This window comes from Pollicipes pollicipes, unplaced genomic scaffold, assembly GCF_011947565.3.
Source record: "Pollicipes pollicipes isolate AB1234 unplaced genomic scaffold, Ppol_2.1 Scaffold_5724;HRSCAF=6776_pilon_pilon_pilon, whole genome shotgun sequence".
Lineage (NCBI taxonomy): Eukaryota > Metazoa > Arthropoda > Thecostraca > Pollicipedomorpha > Pollicipedidae > Pollicipes > Pollicipes pollicipes.
Genome location: NW_023596746.1, coordinates 53,755,150 through 53,780,437, shown reverse-complemented (window position 1 = coordinate 53,780,437; position 25,288 = coordinate 53,755,150). Strand labels below are relative to the sequence as shown.

Here is a 25,288-nt window from a genome sequence, read left to right as displayed (position 1 = left end):
ATAGACCTCGCCATAGCAAATTCATCATATATTGCCGTTATAGAGGGCGCTTGGAGGCCATAGGCTTCCCAAGAAAATCAGAAGCGGTTCCTAGAACCGCCACTGAGTGATGCAAATATCTCATATTTAGACAGGCCACGTGACATTTATTTTTAGAATATATGAACGTGCTTCAGACACCAAGATTCCAGCTTTTGGAATGCATCTTTATAAGGGCACCGTGGGTCATAAAAACCACCGCATGAGGATAGAGTCGAAGGACTCAGGGGCATTCAATTAGGAGAGAAATTCCCATTCAGCATCAGCCACACGAACAAGGCGGCACTCTCCTCTTTGCCTCGCTCTCCGCCTTAATGTGCGAGATAACGGATTTTATCTATGCCAACGACATGGGCCGAATACTCCTTTAGCGAAGCCAACACTGAAGTTTTCTTTTTTTCATAGAAACGGTTGATATTCATATTTCAACGACGATCGTTGTAAACGTGCACATGGATCGTCCTTAAGTGGCTCGAGACGGCGGTGAAATTCGTCGCGGCTCATCAGTCGTCTCACGCACCTGCGTGTGATCACGGTGATCACGCGCGTCATCATCATCATCATCAGCGGCAGCCGTCCGGCCCAGGCCGAGCGGATGACGTCGTCCTGGGACGGGCCGGCAGCGACACCCGAGCGGGTCGTCAGGCGGCGGCGCGGCGCGAGGTGCTTCACCCGGAGCTTGTGCGTGAGAGCCGCGTGCGTGCGCGTGCGGCCGGCGCGGGGCGACGCCCTGTCCGCTCCGGCGGACAGGGCGGGTCCGTGACCCCCGTGGTCCATGACCCTCGGCGTGCGGTCAGCGCCGGCGCCGGGGCGGATGTGAAGACCATGGCTCCACAGCCGACGGGCAGCGAGCCGAAGCCGACCTACCGACGGTGGCTGCGCCTGTATAAATAGCCAGACACGGCGCAAGGACCACACACGTGCTCTGGGAGTTCGGCATACAAGATGGCTCGTGCGATTTGGGTAAGATCATCTGATACAGCTGGGTCTGTTTGCTGAATTTTGTGCGATATTTGGTTTCGACTCTTGAACCTGTTGCACCCGCTTTTCGGGCAAATGCGTGTGGAATATGCTTCCCCATGCCTGTGATCGTTACTCGTCAGCTCTAAGTTTCGCCATCAGATCCGACCCGTAAGTCATGTTCACATTTCGTTGTGCCCATATTTCTCTACGGACACCCCAAGCTCCTGTTTTCCCTACAATCGCTGTTCCCGTCTACGGGTGGCCGTCTCCTCGCACCAGCCCTGCATTCCAGTCGACGTTGGCGATGGCGGTGCTCTCGGCGGTGGCGGCGGCAGATATGACCGCGGAGGAGACCGAGGACATGGCGCCGAAGCCGTTCGCCTACGACTACGGCGTCGTGCAGCCATACCAGCAGGCGACCCACGCGTACGGCAGCTCCGGCTACGCCGCCACGGCAAGCACGGCTACTTCGCGCTTCCCTACGGCTACGGCTTTCCAGGCTACGGTCACGCCGTCTACGCTGGTCACCCTTACGGCCACCACGGCTCTGGCCACTTCGTAGGTCTCGGCCGCCCATACGGCCACGCGGGCCACGGATACCACCACCAGGCGCCGTACAGCTACACCCGCTACCACGGCTACCCGAGCGGCTACGCGGTGCACGTGAAGCACCCGCACGGGTACATAAAGCACCCGCACGGCTACAGCTACCGCCCGGTGGCCCGGTTCGGCTACGGATCGACGGTGGTGCACCCTGCCGGCGGCGCGAGCTACCACGTGGAGGAGAAGGCAGAGGACGCCGAGTGAGCGTCTTTCGACAGGCTCGTCAGGCAAGCTGCTCGACGGTGGAGCCCTCAGAAGCGCTGGTGCGGACGACGACAATTGGTCGGCTGGGAGCGGCCGGGCCCAGCGCTGAGAGATGGACGGCAGAGATTGGCAGCACAATGGCGTGAAAATGCTGGCCCAACCCATGCGAATAATGGTCTTCTCAGCGGTCATGACGTCGCATTGGCTGCTTTCGGCGAAGAAATTATCACTGCTGCTAATAAGGCACATATTCGGGAACGATTAAGTGCTGATTGGGCATTATTCGCAGTGTATACACTCGCTGTCATAGAGCGCTTGATGTCCTCTCATTTCACTGTTCAAAACCAATACAAATGCAAATGTAAGGCAATCGTTCTCAGTCCGTGTCATGATGGAACGGGTAACCTCGGTGTGATACGGAGCAGGGAGAGGGAAGCCATAAGATCCTATCGCACCGCGCTGAACGCATCATTAGCGCCATACATCAATTACATTCCCTGAGACCGCTGAAACAGCGTATATTCGGACGGACCATGTGTGATGGGACGATCAGGGCTCGAACGTAACATTGGATGTTCGGACGGTCGAACAACACCAAGCATATTGGTGTGAGGTATCGTAGTGTGGCCAGTAACAATACCGGGGACCCCCCCCCCCCTCCCCGGTCCGCCATTGACGACGAGATAACGCCCTCCTCATTATGGTGTTTGTATGAAGGACAACCACAGTGAGTTGTCCGCCCGCCGGCGAGGGTCGAGGGGAGCCTGTCGCAACCGGGCTCATATCACCACTGATATTTTCGCTTGTATTCAGGCTTATATCTGCTTATATTATCTGCTATCTATATTTTCTGCTTACATAGGCTTATATTATCTGCTGTATTAACAGAGCATGCAATCATCTTAAATTACATTCCCTTTTATAATATGTGGATCTGGTACGAACGTTTGCTGTTTTGGTTTTTGACTCACCTTGGATTGGTTGTTACTGCGGGAAGTGCATAAAAGAGCTGCGAGAACTACCAGCTACGAAATATACGGACACGGGGTGTGTGGCCCTCAATGGCATTTGTCACCGGCCTGATAACACGCGCTCGGTGTTGGGGGTCAAATTGACCACAGAGTTTTTCCAGAATGGTTTTCGAACGACGCAGCGTAGCCGCGCCAAATTTTGCTGAGCTGTAGACATTGAATGAGCGCATCGTCTGGACGTCACAAATTTGGATGAACTTCGTAAGGTCACTGACCTATGGCAGATCAAAGTCAAGCCATGGTTTCAGCGAAGGCAATTATCTAGGGAATCGTTCAATCTGATCTAACAACGGAATGTTAGACGGAGCCATACATTTCTGAGATGCCTTTCTTAGGCGCCACAAGCAATAAACTTAACAAATTAAATTGACCTAAGATCAGGCATGAAGGTCAGACCAAGATCAAACTGAACCTGTTTTATTACTCTAGCGCTTTGCGTATGGGATAGTTCCTGGTGCTCATTTCAATTTTATTGATAACAAGAACCGCTATTCATACATCTTCATAGATTATTAAAGGCCAGAACAGGTCATTGACCTAAAAGACCCAGGTCAGCATCTTGTTTTTAGGAACATGCTTGCTTAGCGTAACCTTTCACGCTTATCCAAATGCAAAATCAAAGCGGTCTTGTATGATTCTGGTTATCATGACCGTCAAAAGTCAAGCAAGGTCACTGACCTCAGATGAGCGGTGTGACCTTTGCTTATTAACATATATCTAGGTTTTTTAGGGACCTTTGGAGACCACCCCCCGACTTTGGCCTTGTTTGATCTTTATTTGACACGAAGATCATGAGCTAGGAACCTCAAACCTTAACCTAAGTGAGTTCATACACAGATCAACGCGCTCTGTGAATCCTGGTGTCTCTAGCTCCCTTAGTTCCTGAGACCTCAGGGGTCAATTCACCCCCGCCCGAGCGAAAGATATCCGACCGGCCCGCCAGGGAGCGGAAGAGAGTGTTCTACATTTTATATGGGGTTTTGAGCTGAAATGCCCATCTTGAAGGCTTTTCGGCACTGCTTACGTCTCGTCATTCAAATCCTACCATTCCATAAGCCATGCGACAACCAAGGCCAAGAAGAATACAATTGTCGAGGCGTTCATATTGGCGGTCGTGGACGCGACTTCCAGATATAACGGGACGTCAATCGGCTTTCAATCAACGTTGTGTACGGTACGATGACGTGGGTCAAACCATGACACATGGAGGAAAGTATTTACTAAGCAGAGAACCGTGCTGTCTAGAGCAGTGGTTTTCCATTTAAAAGTACGCCACTGGCTATAAGTGAGCTTTGTTTTATGATATCTGATGCTTGCTTCAATTATTTTCCAACGTGAAGCACTCCCTTTAAGTACCAATACTAAGTAGTGGGGACCACTGTTTCTGCCGTATAAAGTGGGCTGGTAGCAAGACTTTTGCGAGTGTTCAAGCGTGAGGCGTGAAGCGACCCTGCCTCATCAGATAAACACAACAATATGGCTTTTTAGACATGTTACAACTCGGGCGTCTTCAGAGTAATAACGGAGGGATTATCTAGATGAACTTCAAGGACGTTTTGCAGTAGCTGAACACATTCCGACCCGAGCCACTGTGTTTTGATGCGGTCCAGTTCGGCCCTCAAAAACAGGTCGAAGGGGTATCTCTTCGTCTGCATATGTAACGGGCCATCAACACGTTTTGCTAGGCCATCTGTCGTTTGAAGCGTTGGTATCACACCACCCAAAAGGCCTATCTGTTTATGTCAAGGACGGCGTCGTATGGAATGAACGCGCGTGCAGAGGCTTGGACATCCCTCATGGGTCAGCAGGATGCTCCAATATTGTTTCACTCGTGACCGTCTGAAGTAATCAGCTGCAGTCAGAAAGAGTAGTCAGCAAGATGTACATTGAATTAAATGTCATATTTTGACCACTAGCCTTCTTCATACAGTGTGAAAGCTTTAACCGTTTGGGGAAGACTGGTGGTCCAAGTATAGTATCCAGCTGATGGTCAATATTTTCATTTTTAACACAGTCACGAGGAGTCCGCGGTCACATGATCACCGATATTCAAATTTTCATCAGGTACCTCTTAACAGCACTAACACAAGTAAGCATACATCATAGTCAATGATCTCAACATGTCCAATAGTGCATAAAGGGAATGCTTCATATCTAAATATGCTTAAGCAAGCGTCAGACACGTCCAAATAAGCTCACTTATAACCATTGATTAACTGTTGAGTGGAAAAGGCTACCGCAAACAACACAATTTTTCGGATTAGTAAACATGCTCCTCGATAAGTCATTATTTGATTACGTCATCGTACCTTACACAACATTGGCTCAGAGTCCATTGACAGCTGCTATGTTTGGAAATCGTGCTCACGAACGTCAGACATGAACGATTCGACGGCTAATTTTTTTGGCTTTAGTCGCGGTATAGCCAACGAACGGTAGGATTGAAGAACGTTAATATTGCGTCATGAATGCCTTTAGTAAACTTGGAGAAGTCTCCTCGAAATAGTCTGCACAGCTTTGGGGGCGTGAATTTAAGAAGCTAGAAGGGCTAAGTTTTAAGAAGGGCAGGGCTGTGAACTACACCAAAAATATTTAAGAGCGCTATTTCAACTCAAAACTCCACACAAATAAGGAAAACCCTTTAAAATGCATAGGTGACCTAGCAGGTGAGCATGAAGAGGGGAGACAGTCAGCATGACATCTCACTGGCTTCGGTTCACCCGGTGCGTCGGTTTGTACTGGAGCGTGGCGCCTCGCGCCTCACCGTCTCATCGGCATGCACCGCACAGCACCCGAAGCAAGGCCAGACGCCCACCCGTGCAGATCATACCCACGTACGCCTGCCGGTGCATGTGGCTCCAGCTGGCTCCGAAAACAGCTGAACGCGGCAAGACGGCTCGACACCTGCGGCCGCGGTGACGTCATCTGCACGTGACGTCACGTCCGTACCGTCCGCGCCCTCGCCCCAGGGCCCGACCAAGGCCGCCTGTCGGCCGAAGAGTCGGCAGGGGCGCAGAGAGGCCCTCGGAAGGTGGTGTCGAGTGGTGATGCGGGCGATAGGGCGATGAACGACGCACGTTGTCTAGCGGATTTCGTGATGACTGCTGCGAGGTAGTAACGTATTATGCCAATATTTGGAGATGTTTGGCGAGGTAGATGTGTTCGTGCACGGTTTTACGCGATGTGGCGTACAACCGTGCATGGGGTCAATGGACAGGACAGAGCGTGGTTTTCAATCTCCGTGAGTTGGATGATTATATTCGTGTGCGGGATTATAAATTGTCTCGTGCACCATCACAATAAATTTCGAGGCGGGATTACCGGTGGCGTACAACACATGCTTTCAGAAAGAAAAGGGAGGGAAGGAGTTCATGCATGTGCATCACTATGATTTTTTTTAAAAAATGTCAAACCGGAATATACCAGGAGGCATCGAGAAACGAAGACAACAAGCAGTTTTTGGGCACCTGTTAGGGCGAAAAGCAAATAGATTGCGTTCTATGTGAGACGTGCTTGGCTTCGCATGGACGCGACATTCAAAGGCTTAACTTTCACGTTCTATATTTGCGCACTCGACCGTAAACAAACAAATAAAACCATGGAAGGCGTTATCAGCCAGCCGGCGCCGGTAGGTGAGAATGAAATGCTGGCTCGGAAAAAATCGCACCTACACAAACTCGCGACACATTGTAAAAGAGTCCACGCACATACGGACAAGACCAGCACACAATACAAAACCAACACGCCCCTACTTCTTCCCGACATAATTCAGCCGATAGGAGCCCGTCTCAAGGTCCACGTTATCCGGAAGATTCGCCCCGACCTGCGCGCCCTGCTGCTGGTACGTGCGGGCGTAGAAGGTCGTGGCGGGCGCAGGGGCGGGCGCCGGAGCCGGGGCCGGGTACCGGCGAGGCGTCGGGCGCGCGCTCGCGTCGAAGAGCCGCGAGATCCGGCGGTCGAACTCGGCGAACTGGCGCTGGAAGTCGGCGGCGGCGATGGGCGCCGGCGGCGGCGCCGGCGCCGCCGGTGCGTCGCGGCGGTACCCGCCGTTGTCGTAGTAGCGTCGGTACTGGCCGTCGTCGTAGCGTCGGTTCTCGCCGTCGTCGCGGTAGCGGCGCGTCTCGTCGACGAGCGTGGGCGGCGCGACGGTGATGCCTGCGCCGGAGGGCTGGAAGCCCAGCCGGTTGGCGCCGTACTCGACGGTGCGCAGCTCACCGCTGCCGTCGATGTAGCCGTACTTGCCAAACACCTCACCGTCGGCGCGCCGCGTCTCCAGCTTGAACGAGCCGTCGCCGGCCTCGTAGCCGTACGTGTAGGAGCCGTCGTCGTGCGAAGTGCTGACCTGTCGCAGGATGGGCACGGGCGGGCTGCTGCGACGGGAGGCGGCGTACTGGCTGGCCGACGGCCCCAGCAGCAGGCACGCCAACACCGTCTGACGAGCGCGGGAAGACTGAGGTGACATGGCAGGGATTGCCTGCATAGGCGACTGCGATCATTTCCCTCGCATGTTCCATCCCGAAAGCCTACGCTGGAGTTTGCCTGTCAATGCTGCCCGGAAATTTGACGGAGCACGCTCTTAGCGGTACTAAAACTGCCGTCTTGTTGTCATCTAAATTACTGTATAGGAGGTTGTGAATTCAGCTCAGAGTCTCAACAGAATCACGATGCACATTTTGGATGTGAGGCTTAATCCCTAATCGTGGGATTATTGCCAGTTTGACGCAAGCTGTTATGTATGTCTGAAGGCAATAACAGCTGAGGCGACTCGACGTTTACTTCATTAACAAATGCTCAACGGAAGACGTATTTCTTAATGTCAGAGCTGGCCTCCTGAGTTCCGACGGGACCTCAGACATTTCTCCCAACAGCACATATCGGACCGCATCAGACATGAAACAACAACGCGGCACTGACTCACCAATACTCTGAGCATCTTCGCACTCTTTGAGACCTTCGCAGCGACTGCGTTCAATGTCAACCAGTGGGCCTTAAATAGAAGCACCTCGCCTCGGGGGCAGACTGGAGTCTCAGCCGCCGGAGAAGACTCACACCAAGGCCGCCAGCCAGGCAAACCGTCCAGTCCTGAGGCCCGAGCCGGCCTCCGGGGGAGGAGCCCCGCTGTCGGGGGGGGGGGGGGGGGATGCTCAGCACCGCTGCGCATCTCAAGGTGGCCCGGTCTGTCCAGCCCGCCTGCAGGCACCCGCCGCGATTGCAGGGCGGAGGACGGCAAGCGCAGCCGCCGGCTCTCAACAGCGGAACATCGCTGTAGGACCCAGCGCTCGATGGGGCTGACTTATCGCGGGGCGTGTCAGTCATGGCCTATCCTCCTGCAGAGCGCCGACTGGGGGTTGCGTTGGGACAGTTCGCTGGGGCGGGGATACGTTCACGGGAACCTGGAATGGAGTTCTCCTCTCGGTACATCAACAGATGGCCACACGAACTGAAAACCCTACAAATCATTGAGCCTCACTGAAACGTAAAATGAATTCCAACTATTCCAGACAGCCGGCAGCGGTGCCAGAAGTTCTGTAGCGTCACTGTTAAAACTCAAACTTCTCTGAAATGTTGCGCCACAAGGATAAAGCAGGACGGCATCTGGAATGATGACTTGCTCACTGTCCGCATTAAGCGGACACCGCAGGCCAGCTGCTGAAGCACGCGGAGGCACCGACCTTCCTTCCGCCCGCGCCTTCAAATCAGGAGTTCCTCACGAAGCTGCCATATGACCGGAAATTCGTAGGCATATGACGTCATCTGGTACCTTGACAATGCTGTCCCTCATGGTCTGTCGTGGGTTTGATGGATGTCCGTGTGAGTTGGTTGGCAAAACGCGTGTTATGACTTGGCATTTCATAACTCGGCATGACTTAGCCAGGTAAACTGTGCTTCTGTCACTAATGAATCTATATCCACTGCAAGTAAAACTGGATCTTTTTTTCTCTGCGGAAAGCGTAGTTTGGGTTAAGTGCGTAAATCTAAAAAACTCAGGGTCCATAAAAATATGCTTCCACTTTTCGTGCAAATAGCAGGAAATTTTTACTTCAAAAAACAGTTATAACCATTGCAAACGGAACGGTAGTCACAAGTAGCAAGGTTTATACTAAAATGGACCGAAAACAGGACAAGAGTTTCACCGAAACGGCTTAAGCCTTGAGAGTCTTGAAATTTGAAAATGTGTTACAAAGTTGCGAAATTCAATAAAATTTGTTTCCTGTCAAAAACAAGGCCATTCGAAAGAGGTTTCGGCCCTAAACAATCTTTGCCTACACTACAGAAACGACATGCGCATGAAAACAGATGGCATATGATGAGAACACGCTAGAGGAGTAACCTCCGGAAGGAATATAGCACAAAAGTGGACACCAGTGTGGTGGGGGGCACCAGCTGCCGCAATGCAGCACATGTGTTCAGGTCTGGTTTGTGTGACGAGTGCTCAATGATTCGGCAATTTTTAGAGCAACCACATATTTGGACAGTGTCCTAGAATTGCCGAATTTGGGTGTAAAGCAACGGCCTATGAGGAGGAATTTTTCACTCCTTTTCCCCATATTTTATGTGATTTTTTCAATCCTGCCTGACATTGTATAATCGCACATGCCAAACCCCTATTTCCCTTTCTGAGGTTTTCAGATGCCATTCAAAACCAAGCTCACTTGAAACCACCAAGCATAAACGAAGCTCCACAGAACCTGAACACCTATGGCTATGTCCTGACTCACCTACATCTGAATCCTGTCTATAAATGCACAGAGCAATGGCGCCAGGTACCTCCAAGCCCAAGAACCCCAGCGGCGCCAGCCGTTTGCACGCATTAAGTTTGGTTTGTTTACAAAATGCATCACAATCGGCAGCTGTGTGCCAAATGCAAGGTTTTCACGCATCCCCTATTCTTTCGGTCTCACCACCACACCACGAAAGCAGAGCCTGGTGCAAATACCGGCAAGGCCTCGTAGATAATTTTTCTCCGCGTACTTCTTTTTCCCGAGGGGACTTGACCACTACATTGCATCACTCCCGAAATGCAGGAGTGAAACATTCAAGAAATGTCTTCTAAATTAAATTTACCTAATAATCCTGTGATACAAACAGGTTAGACAGGATGAGATGAAGTAAGGCCTCTTTAGGCTAGACATAGTTAGGCTACGTTCATGGAAATAAGCATTGGTATCTTGTGAGAAACAGTGACAAAATGTTCGTTTTCCCTGATCCCATCTTAACAGAAGCCAGAGGCATGTCTATTGTGTTTGACGTGGTGATGGGCTGATGTGTATGAGTCCAAGGTTTTTTTGTTTGAGTGTTTTGTGCTTGTTTAATTTTCTTTTCATATTTTGCTCTTGACTTACCTTGCTTTGTTTTGTGTTAAAAGTGCTGTGGAAGGGAAGTTCACGGTGCAGCATCAAATTATCGGTGTTAATAATTTTTATGCTGATTACACTGTCATGAAATAACTATGCTTTGATGAATTCTGTTTCACTTAAGTGGCTTAACATGTTAAGAAAAAAGTTTTGCCAAGTTTCCGATGCTACGGCCATACCAACTTGAAATAAATGTCTTTGTTTGCTGAAACATCAGTCACGAGCTTAAAGTTCCATATTCTGTGAATTGATTTTTTCGCTCCTGCACGGTCTTTTTGCGTTGAAATTTTTCACTCCCACCCTAGTTCAAAAGCGATTCTAGCTCCCTGTGTTTGGAAATATATAAAATTTTGAGAGAGGGTTATGTTGTTGGCACAAAACGTGTGATCTCACCAATGTATTCAGACTCGGAACTCACCACCAAAAATCAGACGCAGCACATGTGTTTGAATGTGAGAGCTGATGCAACCCTCACCAGGCGATTGTCTTTTTTGATTTATTTGTCCGGAAGGTCATTCATGTAACCTGTTTTCATTGCATTCCATCTGCTATCGTTCGCGAGTCACTTCTGTAGCGCAGATAAACATTGCTAGGACCTAAAACTCCTTCCCTTGAAATTGTCCTGGACGGTGAAATCATGTTTGAAGTTTTGCCAGTTTGTAAATTGCTTTTATGTTGAAAACTGTCGTTGAGGAAGTCATGAAGATGGGGTGTTCGTTGTTTAGTCCATTTTAATGTGCACCATGACACTTATGGTCATTATCCCTTTAGGAATCAAGATCTCTAGTTTGAGCTTTACGTTCAATCGAATGACAACAGTTTTCGATTCCCACAAATCCCTGTACCCATTATGAGGTTAAGCGATGCTCTAAAATGCTGAAGTTTATAAATAAATATATTTATATTTACCAGGCCACGTCTCGCATCGAAACGAAATCCAAACAAGTATGCTCTTAGTTTAATTCCTACTAAGTTGGCACATAGTCTTGTGTGTTTTGACTATATGTTCATGATGTATGGCTCCATTAGCGCAGTGATGTCGGCTCTCAGCCCGCGCCGGCCATAGATCGCCGCGCAGTGTTCCTAAAAAATCGCCGCCACTCCGAAACCAGAGATGATAGAAGCATTTTTGGTGTCAAAAATGCGCAATGAATGTCTCATAGGCTACTGAAAGTGTTGGCACGATTGTGCAGCATACCGGCATAGGGGTTCGCATCGAACTCCCTTCCCTTTTTGGGCAAGGGTTAAAAACGGGCCTTCTAAGCACGTGCCACGCACCAGCCGAGGGCCGTATCGTACCTGATTACCGGTACTGGGCTGGCAGCGCCAGAGCCCGCTCAAACGGCGCGACCCGCTGGGAAGTAGGTCCCACCGTTCGGTAAGTATGCGCCGAAAAACAACCAAACAAGCAAGCAAACAAACGGACGCGAAGGAAATAGTATGGGGTCGTCAATCATTTACGTTACGCGCTGTTGACAATTGTTCAGCCCTCCCTAACCCTTGGTTGCACACTCGCTATGCTGGGTGAACCCCCGTCACTCCGGACACGCTGTAACATTTTAAAGAAATCTCACCCAATTGACCCCTAATTGAGCTAGACATGCCCGTGCATTACTTCATGATGTGTTACTTTATGAGGGTGAGCCCACGGTATCTACATTTAAGGCTATAAATTGTCTCCAAGATTTTAGCCGCATTCGCCACCACAACTGAGAATAACATAACGCTGCCAACATCCTCTCCCTCTCTCTCTGTTGCGTTTCCGTTAAGTCCCCTCCCCCTCCGCTCCCTCAATGCGTAATATTATTCATGGGCGGCCCCCCATATCGTTCCGCATGTGTGGAAACTACTCACGACCTTTGACATCATTATGGGAAGCGTCCCGAGCGGGCGCGACCATAGCGATCGGCGCGAGCCAAATGGGGCGGCGTTGCTGGCGGGTCGTGAGGAAAGGAGAGACGGTACCAGCGAACTACAAGGAAGAGTGGGCGACGGCGCCGAGTGGGTGGTGGGAGGGCGACACTGCGTGCACGACCAGGAACACGATGTGCTATCTGGTGATTGAGGGGGTCCATTAGCGGTGGAACGCTTGCCGATGATGCATTGAACCCAGCAACACGCAGGCATACATCAGCAGAGAGATGTATAGGCCAAGGAGAGGTTTGGCTCAGTGCCAATCACAAAAACGCCTAGATAGCGACAGCGCGGCCATTTACCATGCAACGACTGCATCGCGTCGAGCACGTTTTAGCTCGCGCGTCCTGGCTTCGCCGAGTGATGACCGTGTAACCGCGTGACGGCATTACCTGAAGCCTCACTTGTTCGTGCCGACACGGTCGTTTCTACACGAGAAGGGCCACTGACGGTGGGAGGCGGAATGTTACCGCACGAAGCCGAGCAACACCTCGCCAAAGGGGCCAACAGCTCGCGCCCCAAAAACGCAGCGAGGCAGCATGTGGGGTCGTCATGCTGCTCATCCACGTCCTCCAGATTATTCAGCAGCTCAAGAAGTAACAGCCATAAAAAATCGTGACCTTCCATCGGCCTGACGAACGCGCAATTTTCCGTGATACGGAGTTTTTCGTCATTTGGCCTCCAAGAGAGACCACATGGGGTCAATTTTTGATGAGCGATAGTTCACGTGCCAATTATTATTTTCGTGCCTAAAAATGTAATATGGGGTTCGGATGTTATGGCGATCTGATATACATCTGATGTGATCTGATGAAATGAAATGACGTGAATGTAAAGAAAGACAAAAAATGATGTGAAAGGAAGGTGATTTGAATGAAATCTAATGTATTGGCAATCTAAGTTATCAATCCCGTGGGCCTGTGTTTGACTTGGAAGGGTAACCCTGAGAGGTAAGGGGTTTTGACGCTCCCTAGTTCTTACGCTGGTGAATATTTGACCTGTGAAAAGGTGAATCTGGTTGGTAATTTTTGGTGATTTGAAGATTCCTGTTAAATGAGCGTAACTTTGAGAATGAAACGAAACCCTGAGCTTTCAGGACTTTTTGACGAATGCTGGTTCTCGGGCTGGTGAACATTCTGATGTTTTCAAAGTTAAAATCGGCCGGTAAGGTTTTGGTGACATGAAGTTTCCGTGCTTTGAACGAGGCTTTGATCTCGAAAGGTAACTATGAGCATTCTAGGCGTTTTGACGGACGTTGCTTCTCACACTGGTGAATATTCTGATGGTTCAAAAGCTAAAATAGTTTTTTTGACGCTATGGAGATTCTCGTCATTCCAACCTAAGCTTAACTTCAACGGGGGACTTTAAGCGGTCGGGAGTTTTTCAGCTACGCTAGTTCTTGTGCTGGTGAATATTTTGGCGCAAGAGAAGTTGAAACTGGCTGATGTTTCTCGATGCCATGGAGTTATTATGGAGATGATATGATGTGGTATGATATCATATATGATATATGATATATATCGTATGATACATCACATCATATATATATATATATATATATATATATATATATGATATATCATCTCTGTATCATATCATCTCCATATCATATCATCTGCATATCGTATCACATATGATATGATATGGAGATGATCTATATATAGGAGACGATATGGAGATTCTCGTCATTCCAACCTGGGCTTAACTTCAACGAGGGACTTTGAGCGGTCAGGAGTTTTTCAGGGACGCTAGTTCTTGTGCTGGTGAATATTTTGGCGCTTGAAAAGCTGAAATTGGCTGATGTTTCTCGATGATATGGAGTTTCCAGTCATTTGTGTCATGTGATGTCCCATGTTAAATGTACAGCGTCCCCAATATGGGAGCCAGCTCTCACACATCGCTATTGTACCGCCTGCGCCACCGTGTACATTGACGCAATCCCGTTGGACTCCGGTGGGGCAGTTCAAATACAGACGCCAACTGTGAAACGTCGTGTGTGTGATCCGGGACTGCGAAGGCGCGAACGAACACATAACAAGACAATTTGAACCTGAATGTGACCTTGAGAGGTAAGAACTTTTTGACAGATGCCATTTCACACGCTAGTGATATTTCGAATGCTTAAAAATCTGAGTTTGGTCGGTAATGATTCGATGATATGAAATTCCCAGTCATATGAGGTTGAATTTGATCTTGAAAGGGGCTTTGACTGGCGGGGATCATTTTACGAACGCTTAGTCTTGCACTGATAAGTATTCTGGTGCTTGAAATGCTAAAATCGCCAACAACTTTTTATGATACGGATTTCCCTGTCACTTGAGCTTGAACTGGAACTGGAAGGGTGGCCTAGAGAGGTCAGAATGTTTTGACGGACGCTGGTTATTGTGCTGTGAATATTCCCTCGCTTGCAAAGCTGAAATCAACGCGTTATTTTGGTGGTATGGAGTTCCCCAGTTCCCCAGTTCACCCATTATCGGTTAAAAATGTTTTAATGTGAATGACAACGTACATAGGACCACGTGGTGTCCAGCAACCACGAATGCGAGTAAAAAAAAAAACACTGTTCATCCATTCGTGCAAACCATAGCTTTTAACCGGTGTCAAATGACGGAAGCATATTGGAGTCGTATAAGACTACATCATTGTATAACATGTATACAGCCGATCAACCGCGATTTCTGAGATATTTGGTCAGTGAGACGTTCAACTACGGTGCCAAAACCGTCACCCCTGCAAGTTAAGCGGGGGTGACGGCTGGTAAGCTGGCCCTGTTAACCGTTCAAATGCACATCAACCAGGGTGCTGGACGCTCACGGATGCATGCAATTTTTCCTAAGTCAATTTGCCAGAAAGTCAATCCAAACCTTTTCGGGTGAATACATTTCTGGGATCGGATCTCACACCAAGCCGTGTTGACCAATCAGGAAATTCCGGTTCGACAGCAGAATTTGGTGTCAAAATTCTGCCGTGCCGCAGCACTCGGCACAGTCGGCTCCGCCCGCTGACCTGATCTGAACCCGAGTGGCTGCTGCCGCCGGCCGCAGGCCAACCCGGCCGGTGGCAAACACCGTGATCGTTTGTAGTGACTTGAATCATCACCTCTCCACGGGTGAGATAGGATGCAGGCTCTCTAACATGTTGAGCTACGGGGCTGAAGTTTTGGCATTGATGCTCAATGTGAACAGACCACACCACGTCTGTAAAAACAGTGTGTGAGTTTAGCCCCTTGAGTCTGTCTCTTCGGGCTTCCGTAAACAACACACACTGAATCCCTTGCATGTATTGTATGTATGCTTCGCCGCAAAACACATCCAACCACGGCTGTGCTCGGTCCATCACTGGTTTCACTCAACTCCCGTATCATATTCGGCCCATCAGTTGGCGTTTGTCCCGGGGTGGTACATATGCCTAACATACATGTAGGACTGCTCAGCGGTTTACTGGCCTGGCTTAGTCTGGCACGGGTTACAGACAGCTGGCCACGAATAAGAGCAGTTGAAACCAACAAATGAATGCACACATGTCTGGAGCACGATGGGTCTCAAGTAATACAGTCTGTTTCAGACTGATGAGCAGAGGTAGCGGGTCAGCGTTGGTGTCCACTGTTGGCGGCGAGTCGAGCTCGGTCGACAGAGGCATGTGCGGGACCCAGAGGGAGAGCGGTCGTTTACTTGCCACTGTCCATGTCCTTCTTCAGCCTGGCCAGGGCTGCCAGGCGGACATCTCTCCAGGCTCGGCGCTCCTGAAACAGCATCAAGGACCACGGGTCAACGTGGTCCGCATCCACGGAGACCCGGGTCAACACATGAAGTCCGTAACCATGTCATGTTCGTTCCGAAAGCATAGACGTAGGACCTCAAAAATCATCCCCGAAACAACCATCTCCGGTGCGGGCACAGAGCTGCAGCCCGTGCGATACAATGTGACCTTTGCCTTACATCGTTCACTCCAGCAGCGGCAGGTGCGCGCACGCACCTGCAGCCTTTCCAGTTGCACCACCATCACTGCCTGCACCAGTACCCGCTCCAGCAGCGAATGCTACAGACCTGCAGCATTTCCAGTTGCACCACCACCACTGCCTGCACCAGTACACGCTCCAGCAGCGTGCGCTACAGACCTGCAGCTTCTCCAGTGGCACAATTCGGGTCATCTGGGTGTCCACCTCTTCCGCCAGCTTCCCCTCCATCCTCGGCACCGGACCGAATGTCTCCGACACCGAGAAGACCGTTTTGCTGTAGCGATCGCAGTAGTTGGCCATGCCTGCAGCGACGCGAAGGATAAATCAGCTCCACCTCACGGGAAACACACGCGCCCTAGAGGTCCTAGCCGTCGGCACGTTAGTGCACAACAGGCCTCACTTGCAGGGGCGGGAACGGGGCGACACGTCACCAGAAGCTTACTGTAACCAGACAGTAGGGCAGAGCATCGGAGCTCAGGGAGAGTGCTCCCGACTCCTCCCAGAGCGCGGGCTCGGTGCAGCTCGTCCAGGGCGTCCGTCACCTTCAGCGTTGAGGTGGGCTGTCTCCAGTGGTCCCATGAAGGCGTAGCGCGGCCCCAGGCCACTCTTCATCAACAAATCCACGTCTTGTACATCTAGTACGCCGTTGGCTATCAGGCGCCAGCACTCGTTCAGGATGGCGTACCTGCGCCGGCAGAGGACGCGCTGATCACGACGGCAGGTGGCGCCTGGGTCAACGACGATGAAATGTCGGCGCTCTGCGTTACTCTGTCGCAAAATAACAAAGAACGGGTCGGAAAAAGCATGACATTAACCTAACTGTAATACAGTCACTCTACCAAAAGAAATCTTGTGCTAGAACTTCAGGTGCTACTAAAATTCGGCTGCCGGTAAATACCGGCAGCATGAAGCAGACGGTACGACTGTGACCGTATGTCGAGATTAAGTAGGGGTCATGTCCAGAACGTTTGCAAGAGATCATCAACAACATTAATTTTGTATCACTTTGACAGAATGTACCAATTTTTACCCAATAACTCATCACAGTTCATTGGGGCTGTTAGAAAGCCCTTGGGCCACTCCAGGTTCGAACACGAATGCATTTAATAACTATTGGAACAGGCATGCCATGGAGCGGTTTTGCTCAGTAGTGCAGGCAGAGGTGCGGCGGGGATAGGGGTACGAAGGCCATGTACTTCCCCTAGGTTCCCAGGCGTCCGAAGGGTCCCTCGGCCCGAAGGGCCGTTCGGGAACTATGATTAAGGGCCGATTTGAAAATCAGACGGGCCCAAAATGCCGACGGGAGGTCGTATTCAGGGACCCGGACCGCGGGGTCGGGATCTCCAATGCCTTCAATGCATTTCAAACAGCTAAGCACACCATCGATGACGTACAGTCGGCTCCATGCGGCATGGGCCCGAGAGCCCATTTCCCAAGCAGGGACAAAACCAAAGCCAGCTATTTACATCGGTCGGAGCCCAGTGCCTGTCAGGGCCCCACAGCGCCTTCCAGGAGGCCCTGTGTTGGCAAGGGGCCCCAAGTCGGCCAGAAGCAGTGTTTCAGGAGGCCCGAAGAGCCCGGAGGGCCCAACGGGACCGACGTTTAAGGGCACGATTGGAGAGCTTAATAGCACGAAGGACTGGTCGGATTCTTATTCGGGGGCCTCGGCCTGCGGGGACTGGCCCTCAAATTATCGTTAGGGGGCCTTTTGCGCCTTTCAGGGGCCCCGGAGACGAACTGGGCCTTTACGCTGGTCAGTACTACTTATACCGCACAGTCGGCTCCTTGCCGGTGCGTGCCTGAGGGCCCGCTTCCCAATCTGGCCATGTTAACACATCTGGTTGACACATCTTGATCTACATTCTACATTCACTGGGCCCTTAATATCTCTGTAGAGCCGAGATAAATTTTTGGAAAAGCTTCTGAATGGGCTCTCCGGACCATAGTAAAATAACCAGCACCTACGATTTATTTCATACAATCGTTGAGCGCGTGATGTTGTCAGTTTATCAGCTAAAAAATTCAGGCAAAATCATATCGCGGTAGCCTCTGGCCTCTAGCACACATAAAGATGGCAAACATGAAAAAATACCAAAAAAGCATGCCCCCATTGTCAAATGGACCATACACAGCTACCTAACTTTGTTTAGGGGAATGAGTGCTTTAACTCTCAGTCCCTTTTGTCAACCTTGTGCCCCCCCCCCCCCTTTGCCAGGGGTTTGACCGCGCTCCCGGTTGCAGTATGTTTGTTTTTTCGTGATAAGCCGTGCGCGAGTCCCTTTTGCCCGTGGTTTACAAACATTGCGGGGAAGTTCGGTCCTGGTGTCATTTGACCATTGGGTTCAAAATTCGAACTGATTGTATTCACCAATAACTGTTTTTTTTCGACGAGTGTTAGGATGTTGCCGACTTTTTAAAGAATTAATTTGGATACTCGCATATTCTCCGCCACCCTATTATTTAGTTGAGTATTCGAACGGTCCAAATAAAAACGATGACATCTAGTGGAGGTATGTGGTCCAATTTTATATAAAAGCAATTCGTCTGAGGTTGTGCAGGAGCTCGAAACCTGAAGAATCTGCGGAAGCGCCCTGCTTGATCCTGTTGATGCCGCACTTACTGGATCCGATTGAGGGCAAAGCCCGGCATCTCCTTGCCGAGTGTGACGGGGTCTTGACCGATCTCAAGCATCAGCTCTCGTGTGCGCCTCACCACCTCCGGGTCAGTCCAGGGGGCCGGCACCAGCTCCACCAGAGGCACGTAAAAGGGTGGGTTCACCTGGGGGAAGCACCACCAAAGTCGGGTCAGATATCGTCAACGCCAGCTCCAGCCGAGATGTGTAATAGGGCGGGTCACATGTCACCAGTGGGGAGACGTCAGTACCTTCCGGCCAAAAGCTGTCGGCACTCGGCCTAACTTAACCCCTTACATTCAATGACGCGGTTAAATTTCTTTCGCCACCATAATGTAGCTCCAAAAGCCACGCGGCCAATTATGACGCATCAGTGTGGCATCAGTGCTATCAGTGTACCTTCAGGCTGGTTAGTCCGGAGTCGCGGAAGATATATGACATGAATATGTGGTGGCATAGTCTAAAGGAGTTAAAGGATGTCCGATTCTGCGGTCTGTATCAGCCACAATAACACGAAAATTTAATAATATCAAAAGAGAGAAGCCGTCAGATCCAAAGCAGGGACATAATAAGGTCGGGGCCTTCGCTGACAGATCCGGCCTGAGTTTGGCCCGCCATAGGTCAGCTACCTTACAAGGCACGCCCAATTTTTCATACACAAAACTGGCATCCAATTTCTTACAGCTATGCAGAGTTTGGCGCGCCTACGCTGCGCTGTACGGAAATAATCATGTAAAACCTTTGTGTAGGTTGTGGTCCAATTGACCCCCACCCGGGCGTGTGCTTAAGATCGGCGGCAGGCCACATGCCATGGACTTGCCGTTTGTTGACAAAACTCATCAACCTCACCGCGCCATAAACAAAGCGGTACGTTATTTCGTACTTCACCGACCCCAGTGACGACTGTGTTTATTGCAACGACTGGAACTCGTCACAGCTGTATAGAGCAGTAGCCGACACTTGCATGCCTTGTTGTTAACGCAGCCCATAAACATATGCCGAGCTGCGCAGGCTGAGGTGTAAACCACTCACCAGTCAGATCCGTGTCGTCCCGCGCGGGGAAGCCGTCGGCGGTCACTGTACCCCAGACGGGGACGCATCTAAGCCCACCCACCCCCACTGACCGGGTGGGCCACCAAACAGCTGCTGCGGTGCTGCAGCGTCTGCGTGAACTTGGAGGGCGCCAGGCACGAGGTGGAAGAGCTGAGCACCGTACTGCCATCTGTAAGCCGGTCCAGCTGCTCGAAGACCTGCTGCTTCAGCTCCAGCCGCTCCGGCACGCACTCCTGCACGTGCACCGCGCCCGACACGCACTCAGCCAGGTCCTTGGCGCCTGCAGCACCGTTCGCATCAGTCACCGCAGGCCTGAGCACGCCGTTTGTGACGTCACTGGCGTGCTCACAACGGTCACAGCCATCAGAGATCACGAGCGGCGTGTCACGGCGGTCGCCTCCGAACCAGAGGGCGGTCTGATCGCGTTAAGTATAAACGGTCTAACGTGCACTGGTGCCAGACTGCGAGACCAGTCAGCGACGCGTCCCTCGCGCCGATCGCAGCGGTGACGATAAAACACCAGTCTGACAGCCGGAGCTTGAGACCCTGACACGGAAGATGATCGCCACCGCATGCTGCACCCTCTGAGCGACGCAGCCCCCTCACCAGGTGACTCCCTGGGAGGCAACTCCACATAGAAAACGACACAACAAAGTTGACATGAATTGGAATAAGAAGCAAACATGAAACATCTTCGCAAACGTCAGCATTAGTTATTAGTCCATTTTAGCATAACTACAAAAACATGCACAAAACGAGTCAGCCAGCAGTAACTGGAGGAGGCAGGCTGAAGTCTGACCTGTGATAAGCTGAAGCTGTTGGTCGGCAGTCAGGTCGCCTCTCAACATTCCGTGCCTCTCCATCTGGTCAAGCTGACTGCGGATATCGTCCAGAGCTCCAGGGATCTGAAGATTAAATAGAAATACGACATGCCCATCATGCGGGTCGGAATGTTTCGCCACATTGCGAAATAGGACAGGTAAGACCACCCAGCCTGACATTTTATCAGTTCGCATGAATTTCAAGGTTTTATGTCTAATCCGTGGGACCACGCGAAATGGGCCTGCCAATTTCGCTCGGAAAACACATTCCTCGCAGTGCGACAGGAGCGCCAGGGTTTCAAGGTGGGGCCTGGTCCCAGGTGGCTGAGATGGGGTTTTCGGGGTCTATCTCGTGGAGCCCCAGGCACTCTGAGGGACTACCACAGCCTTTGGACTCAAGGACAAGGTTCGTGTCAGTCATCCGAGTATGCTCGATGCACTGGTGACTGGGAGCTGGCGGCGTCCGTGACAACCATTACGCCTTTAGTCCAATACTCTCGTGGTTATCATTTTGGCGTGTAACGCTTCGTTCTTGTGGGTAGTGTTCTTCTCACCAACGTCCATCAGAGGACGAGCGTGAAAAGGCAAAAATATTCGGTCGAGGTCCGCTCGCGAAGTGCAGCGTCACAACACTGGTCGCTGGGTCGCGTCCGCCTCTCCCTGACCGTCGCTGCCCGTCTGACGCTACGCAGGATGCGTCAGGTTATAAACGGCGGGGCCGCTGGGCGACGCCGACGTGCGGCCTCCAAACGCTGGGGATGGGGCGTTCTCGAACCTTCGACGTTGTGCAATTATAATGCACGTGTGAGCCCACGTAAAGCAGAAGCAGAGGCGCGCTATGTTGCAACTCTTGCACAAAGCAAGCACGGCTATGGGTAATCAAATCGGGCTTATCTAATAATTAGCATACAAAGTAAACAAGGCAATGCATCTGCTTCAAACGAGTAAGTCTAAGTGCGTTGTTTTCGTTAGCGAGCCGAGCGTCCCGCTGACGCGTTGACAACGGTGCAGTACGGACGCGTATTCGGTTACGCGTTACGATAGCCCCCCCTCCCCTAACAACAAAAGAATGATAGCAGGGCAACAACTATCATTAGTTGGCAGCAGTGCTGTCAGCCAAGTACGTAGGGGCTCGGGAATAACGGCTGACGCGTCACGAACTTTGTGAACACGCACTGAGACGCAGCGCAACCTAATCAGCGCACAACGCTAGATCTACAAGCCCAAAAACATGTACCATAATCTAATCGAGCATGAAGCCAGTACCAAACAACGCGGGGCACAGAGCTTGCGCTCCGATGCAAAACACACATACATATACCAAACCAGATCGCACACGCTAAGGCGACATATGTAGATATATATATATATATATATATATATATATATATATATATATATATATATATATATATATACATATACATACATGTGTATATATGCTATATACATATACACATATACATATTGTGTATATATAGCTATATACATATACACATATACATATATGTGTATATATAGCTAATACACATATATATATATATATATATATATATATATATATATATATATATATATATATATATATATATACGTCAAATACCTGCATTACACAGGATACCAGATGGTGCGCAGCGCTGCATAGTTGCGGCGGTTCACATAAACATTGCATAGCAAGCACACATGTGTTAGACACTGGATGACATATGGAGAGACAAACATTAACTCGAGGCTCGAGGCGGTATATACATTACTAGCACATCTGGCACGAGAGACATGCCAGGGAACGGGGGTGATATACAAGCGTGTAGACCTCACATCTCGGGTCGAACAGATCGCGACGTGGCACGCGGTTGCGCGCGGCGACGAGCCACGACGGCCGGGACATGATCTGTCGAACCACTCGAGCGGGGGAAGTAGCGCCGACGATGATCACTGCAGACTCAGGTACAGTGGACTGAGATGCTGCGTGTTCCGGTGCAACAGGAGCCAGGGGTATTTTCTTCAGCCGGTGCTGACTGGGTCTCGGTCATCTCATCGGTCTGGGCAGCAGGGGAGTAGGAATGACGGCGGCGTGAGCGGCAGTAAGGTGCGGATCAAGGTCCGAATAACTGGGCAAGTATGCGCATAGCTAGCAGCCAATGACGACAAAACCAGTGCTAATTACCAAAACGTACATGCTATATTTGAAGGACGTCGGACTGTCACTGCTCACGCGACAGCTGAAGGCAAATCGAAATATTTGACAGCAGGTAGGCCATAGACTGTGAGTCAGGCAATGCGAAATGGTAGCGGTCGTGCGATTCAGCGAGCGTTCCAAGGTGAGCCCAGATAGGTATCGGCTGTTAAGTGAGTATAGCTTTGACGTAAAACTGAGGAAGCTGAAGCTAAGACGCCAGAGTAACATGAGGCAGGAAAAGTGTATCACTATAGGCTGAACATCCCGCGGCGAGTTCCAGGATGTTGATTTTATCCTGATCCACGAGGGTTTGACTCGATTGGTTTGCGGCGCAAGCCGTAGTTAGCCTAAAAGGGTTGATAGATACCAGAAGCCACTGACCATGTCCAAGATAACACCTTTTGGATCGTGGTTGCTAGGGTGTACCATTGAGGAGCATAATTTATGGATAAAAGCCTCTTCTTTCCGAAACAGAACGACCAGACATGATACAGAGATGCCATGGGGTACGCAGGTTTATGTCATTGGCAGAATGACAATTTAGCAAGCAAACACGTTTCGATCTCGCTGTCCTCAGGAAGACGGCGTATGTTGCCGATTTCAGATGCCATGAGGAATAACGTTCCCACGGTACATTCCAGTGAGATATTATGTACATCGTGTGTAAAAGAATTGTAAACGTTGCATGCATGTGTTAACATGTAGCAACGGGATATAGAAAAGCACATGAAAACCGAGTCTTTCTGCACCACTTTAGGTCAATAAAACAGATGTACCGACCGAGTTTGTCGTAGAAACGGTAGAGCGAGAGTCGTGGGAAGTTCTTTTTTGGTTGTCCGAATATTGTTTGGAATTTCTTGTTGACATCAAGCTAGTATGTAAAATTCCAACTTTTGCGGGAGCCAGCTTATTCCCAACTGTCAGTCGATAGTGAGCCTACGCAAAACTTGACATAGTCCAAGAATGGGATCTGACACCTATTCGATATACGTGGCAGTGGTTATGACGTCCATTGCCTGGTCCACATGATAATTACGTCATCGCGAGTCTTTGCAATTTCGGTAAAGCATGTGTTATTTCATTTATGTATGCGGTTGTTCGGACAGCAATTTGTGTCGAACGCAAAACAGCAAGGGTTCCGTTGAGACTGTGCGCTAAATTTTTCTTCTTTGCTTAAGACTGAGACTTGGGCTTGGAGATGATTTATCTCCTGTTCGGTGGCAGTGCCAAGAGGTAGGACATGACGTTTCCTATACCGTTTATCAATCCTCGACGGGGTCGTCGGGTAAATGGTCTCTGTAATGCTAAGAAAAGCATCATGAAGAACAGTTCGTCATATATTCCTTGGATAACATCTACAAGGCGTGCTATCGTTTGATTTACCTGCAGTGTGGCCTCGCAAGATAGTTATTGGTCAACGTGGTCCGCGAAGCCCTTAAGATTATACGTTGCCTTTTCCACTGAATGTAGCTGTCGTTTTATCAACGAGGTGTTGACCGAAAGAGTAATTGTCCACGAATTGTAGCTTGGATTAATTTTGCCCATTGGTATAAATGCATCACCGGGATCGCCTGAGGTAAGGGTCAAGGGGTAGGAGGAGGCGATGCGTAGCATCAGAATGACTGCTGGCTGCCAGAACACCCTGTAGAAGTCAAAACTTTCTCAGGATATTGCGATGAACATCATTATCAGAGATATGGCGGTTACGACAGCACTTTCCAGTTTACGCCAGCTAAGAATTTGTGCCGGAGCATTGGCCTCAGCATGACTAATGTCTGGGTCGTCTTTCGACTGAACGGCATAAATTCGTGGCGACTTGTCCTCATGTGGATTATCATCCGGTAAAGGACTGCTCATATCTCGTCGTTTGTGACCAGCTAGACGGGTCCAGAAACCATTCTCATGTCGTCGCGCGGGGATTTACGATCGCAATGCGGAGTCATGTGAGAGCACAGGATTGCTGTTTTCTCTGTCCGGTAACAGTGTAGCCGTCCGATCAGAAGTCTGTTCCTCATAGGGTGGTTCTCTGTCATTAATCATTTCCTGATCCACATCGATGTCGTCAGCACCATCATCATCTACTGGTGGTACGTCTGCAACGGGTGTGTCCTGCTCGTGAGCGGTTACCAAAGAACCGTCGTTGCGAAAAGCTAACTTTGCTAGTCTGGGGGGGTTGGACACGAAGCGATTCTTATGCAGGTCTCATATGAATTTAAATGTGACGTTTCATGGTGTCGTAATTTCTATTCCAAACGTCATTGATATCCTTATTTCGGAGATTTTCTGAATAAACCAGCTTGGTTTTGTGGGTTGACATGTTTTTGATGACATAGTTTTCTTCTCCGATTTTTGCTACAATGCGAAAGTAAGGCTTCCATGCAGGGTGAAGTTCGAAGAATTCCCTGTTTTGACTTAGGATCGCAGTAATAAGCTGATCGCCAGTTTCAAATGAGGATGCTTGCGCACCTTTGTCACCAGCCTTTTGCTGTGATCCCGTGTTTTTGAATATTTTCTGTGACATGCTTTAATGCGTGAT

At 50.1% G+C, this 25,288-nt stretch overlaps 2 protein-coding genes across 2 annotated transcripts; both read right to left on the bottom strand.

Annotated features, from left to right (window-relative positions):
* Positions 1-1,733: 1,733 nt before the first annotated feature.
* LOC119103203 (larval cuticle protein 1) lies at positions 1,734-7,812 on the bottom strand. The gene is made up of 4 exons (XM_037226648.1): positions 7,759-7,812; positions 6,871-7,272; positions 5,790-5,826; positions 1,734-1,756 (listed from the first exon to the last, which is right to left on the bottom strand). Exons 1-4 carry the CDS (start codon positions 7,771-7,773, stop codon positions 1,734-1,736), a joined length of 477 nt encoding a protein of 158 aa, XP_037082543.1. The 5' UTR covers positions 7,774-7,812.
* A 7,562-nt stretch (positions 7,813-15,374) lies between these two features.
* On the bottom strand, positions 15,375-20,657 carry LOC119103678 (lambda-crystallin homolog; the record flags this gene model as incomplete). The annotated part of the gene is given in 6 exon segments (XM_037227296.1): positions 15,375-15,851; positions 16,227-16,369; positions 16,610-16,752; positions 18,688-18,845; positions 19,824-20,032; positions 20,552-20,657. Coding segments are annotated over 6 exon segments (834 nt in total), but the record flags the coding sequence as incomplete, so codon positions are not given.
* Between the last annotated feature and the right edge of the window lie 4,631 nt (positions 20,658-25,288).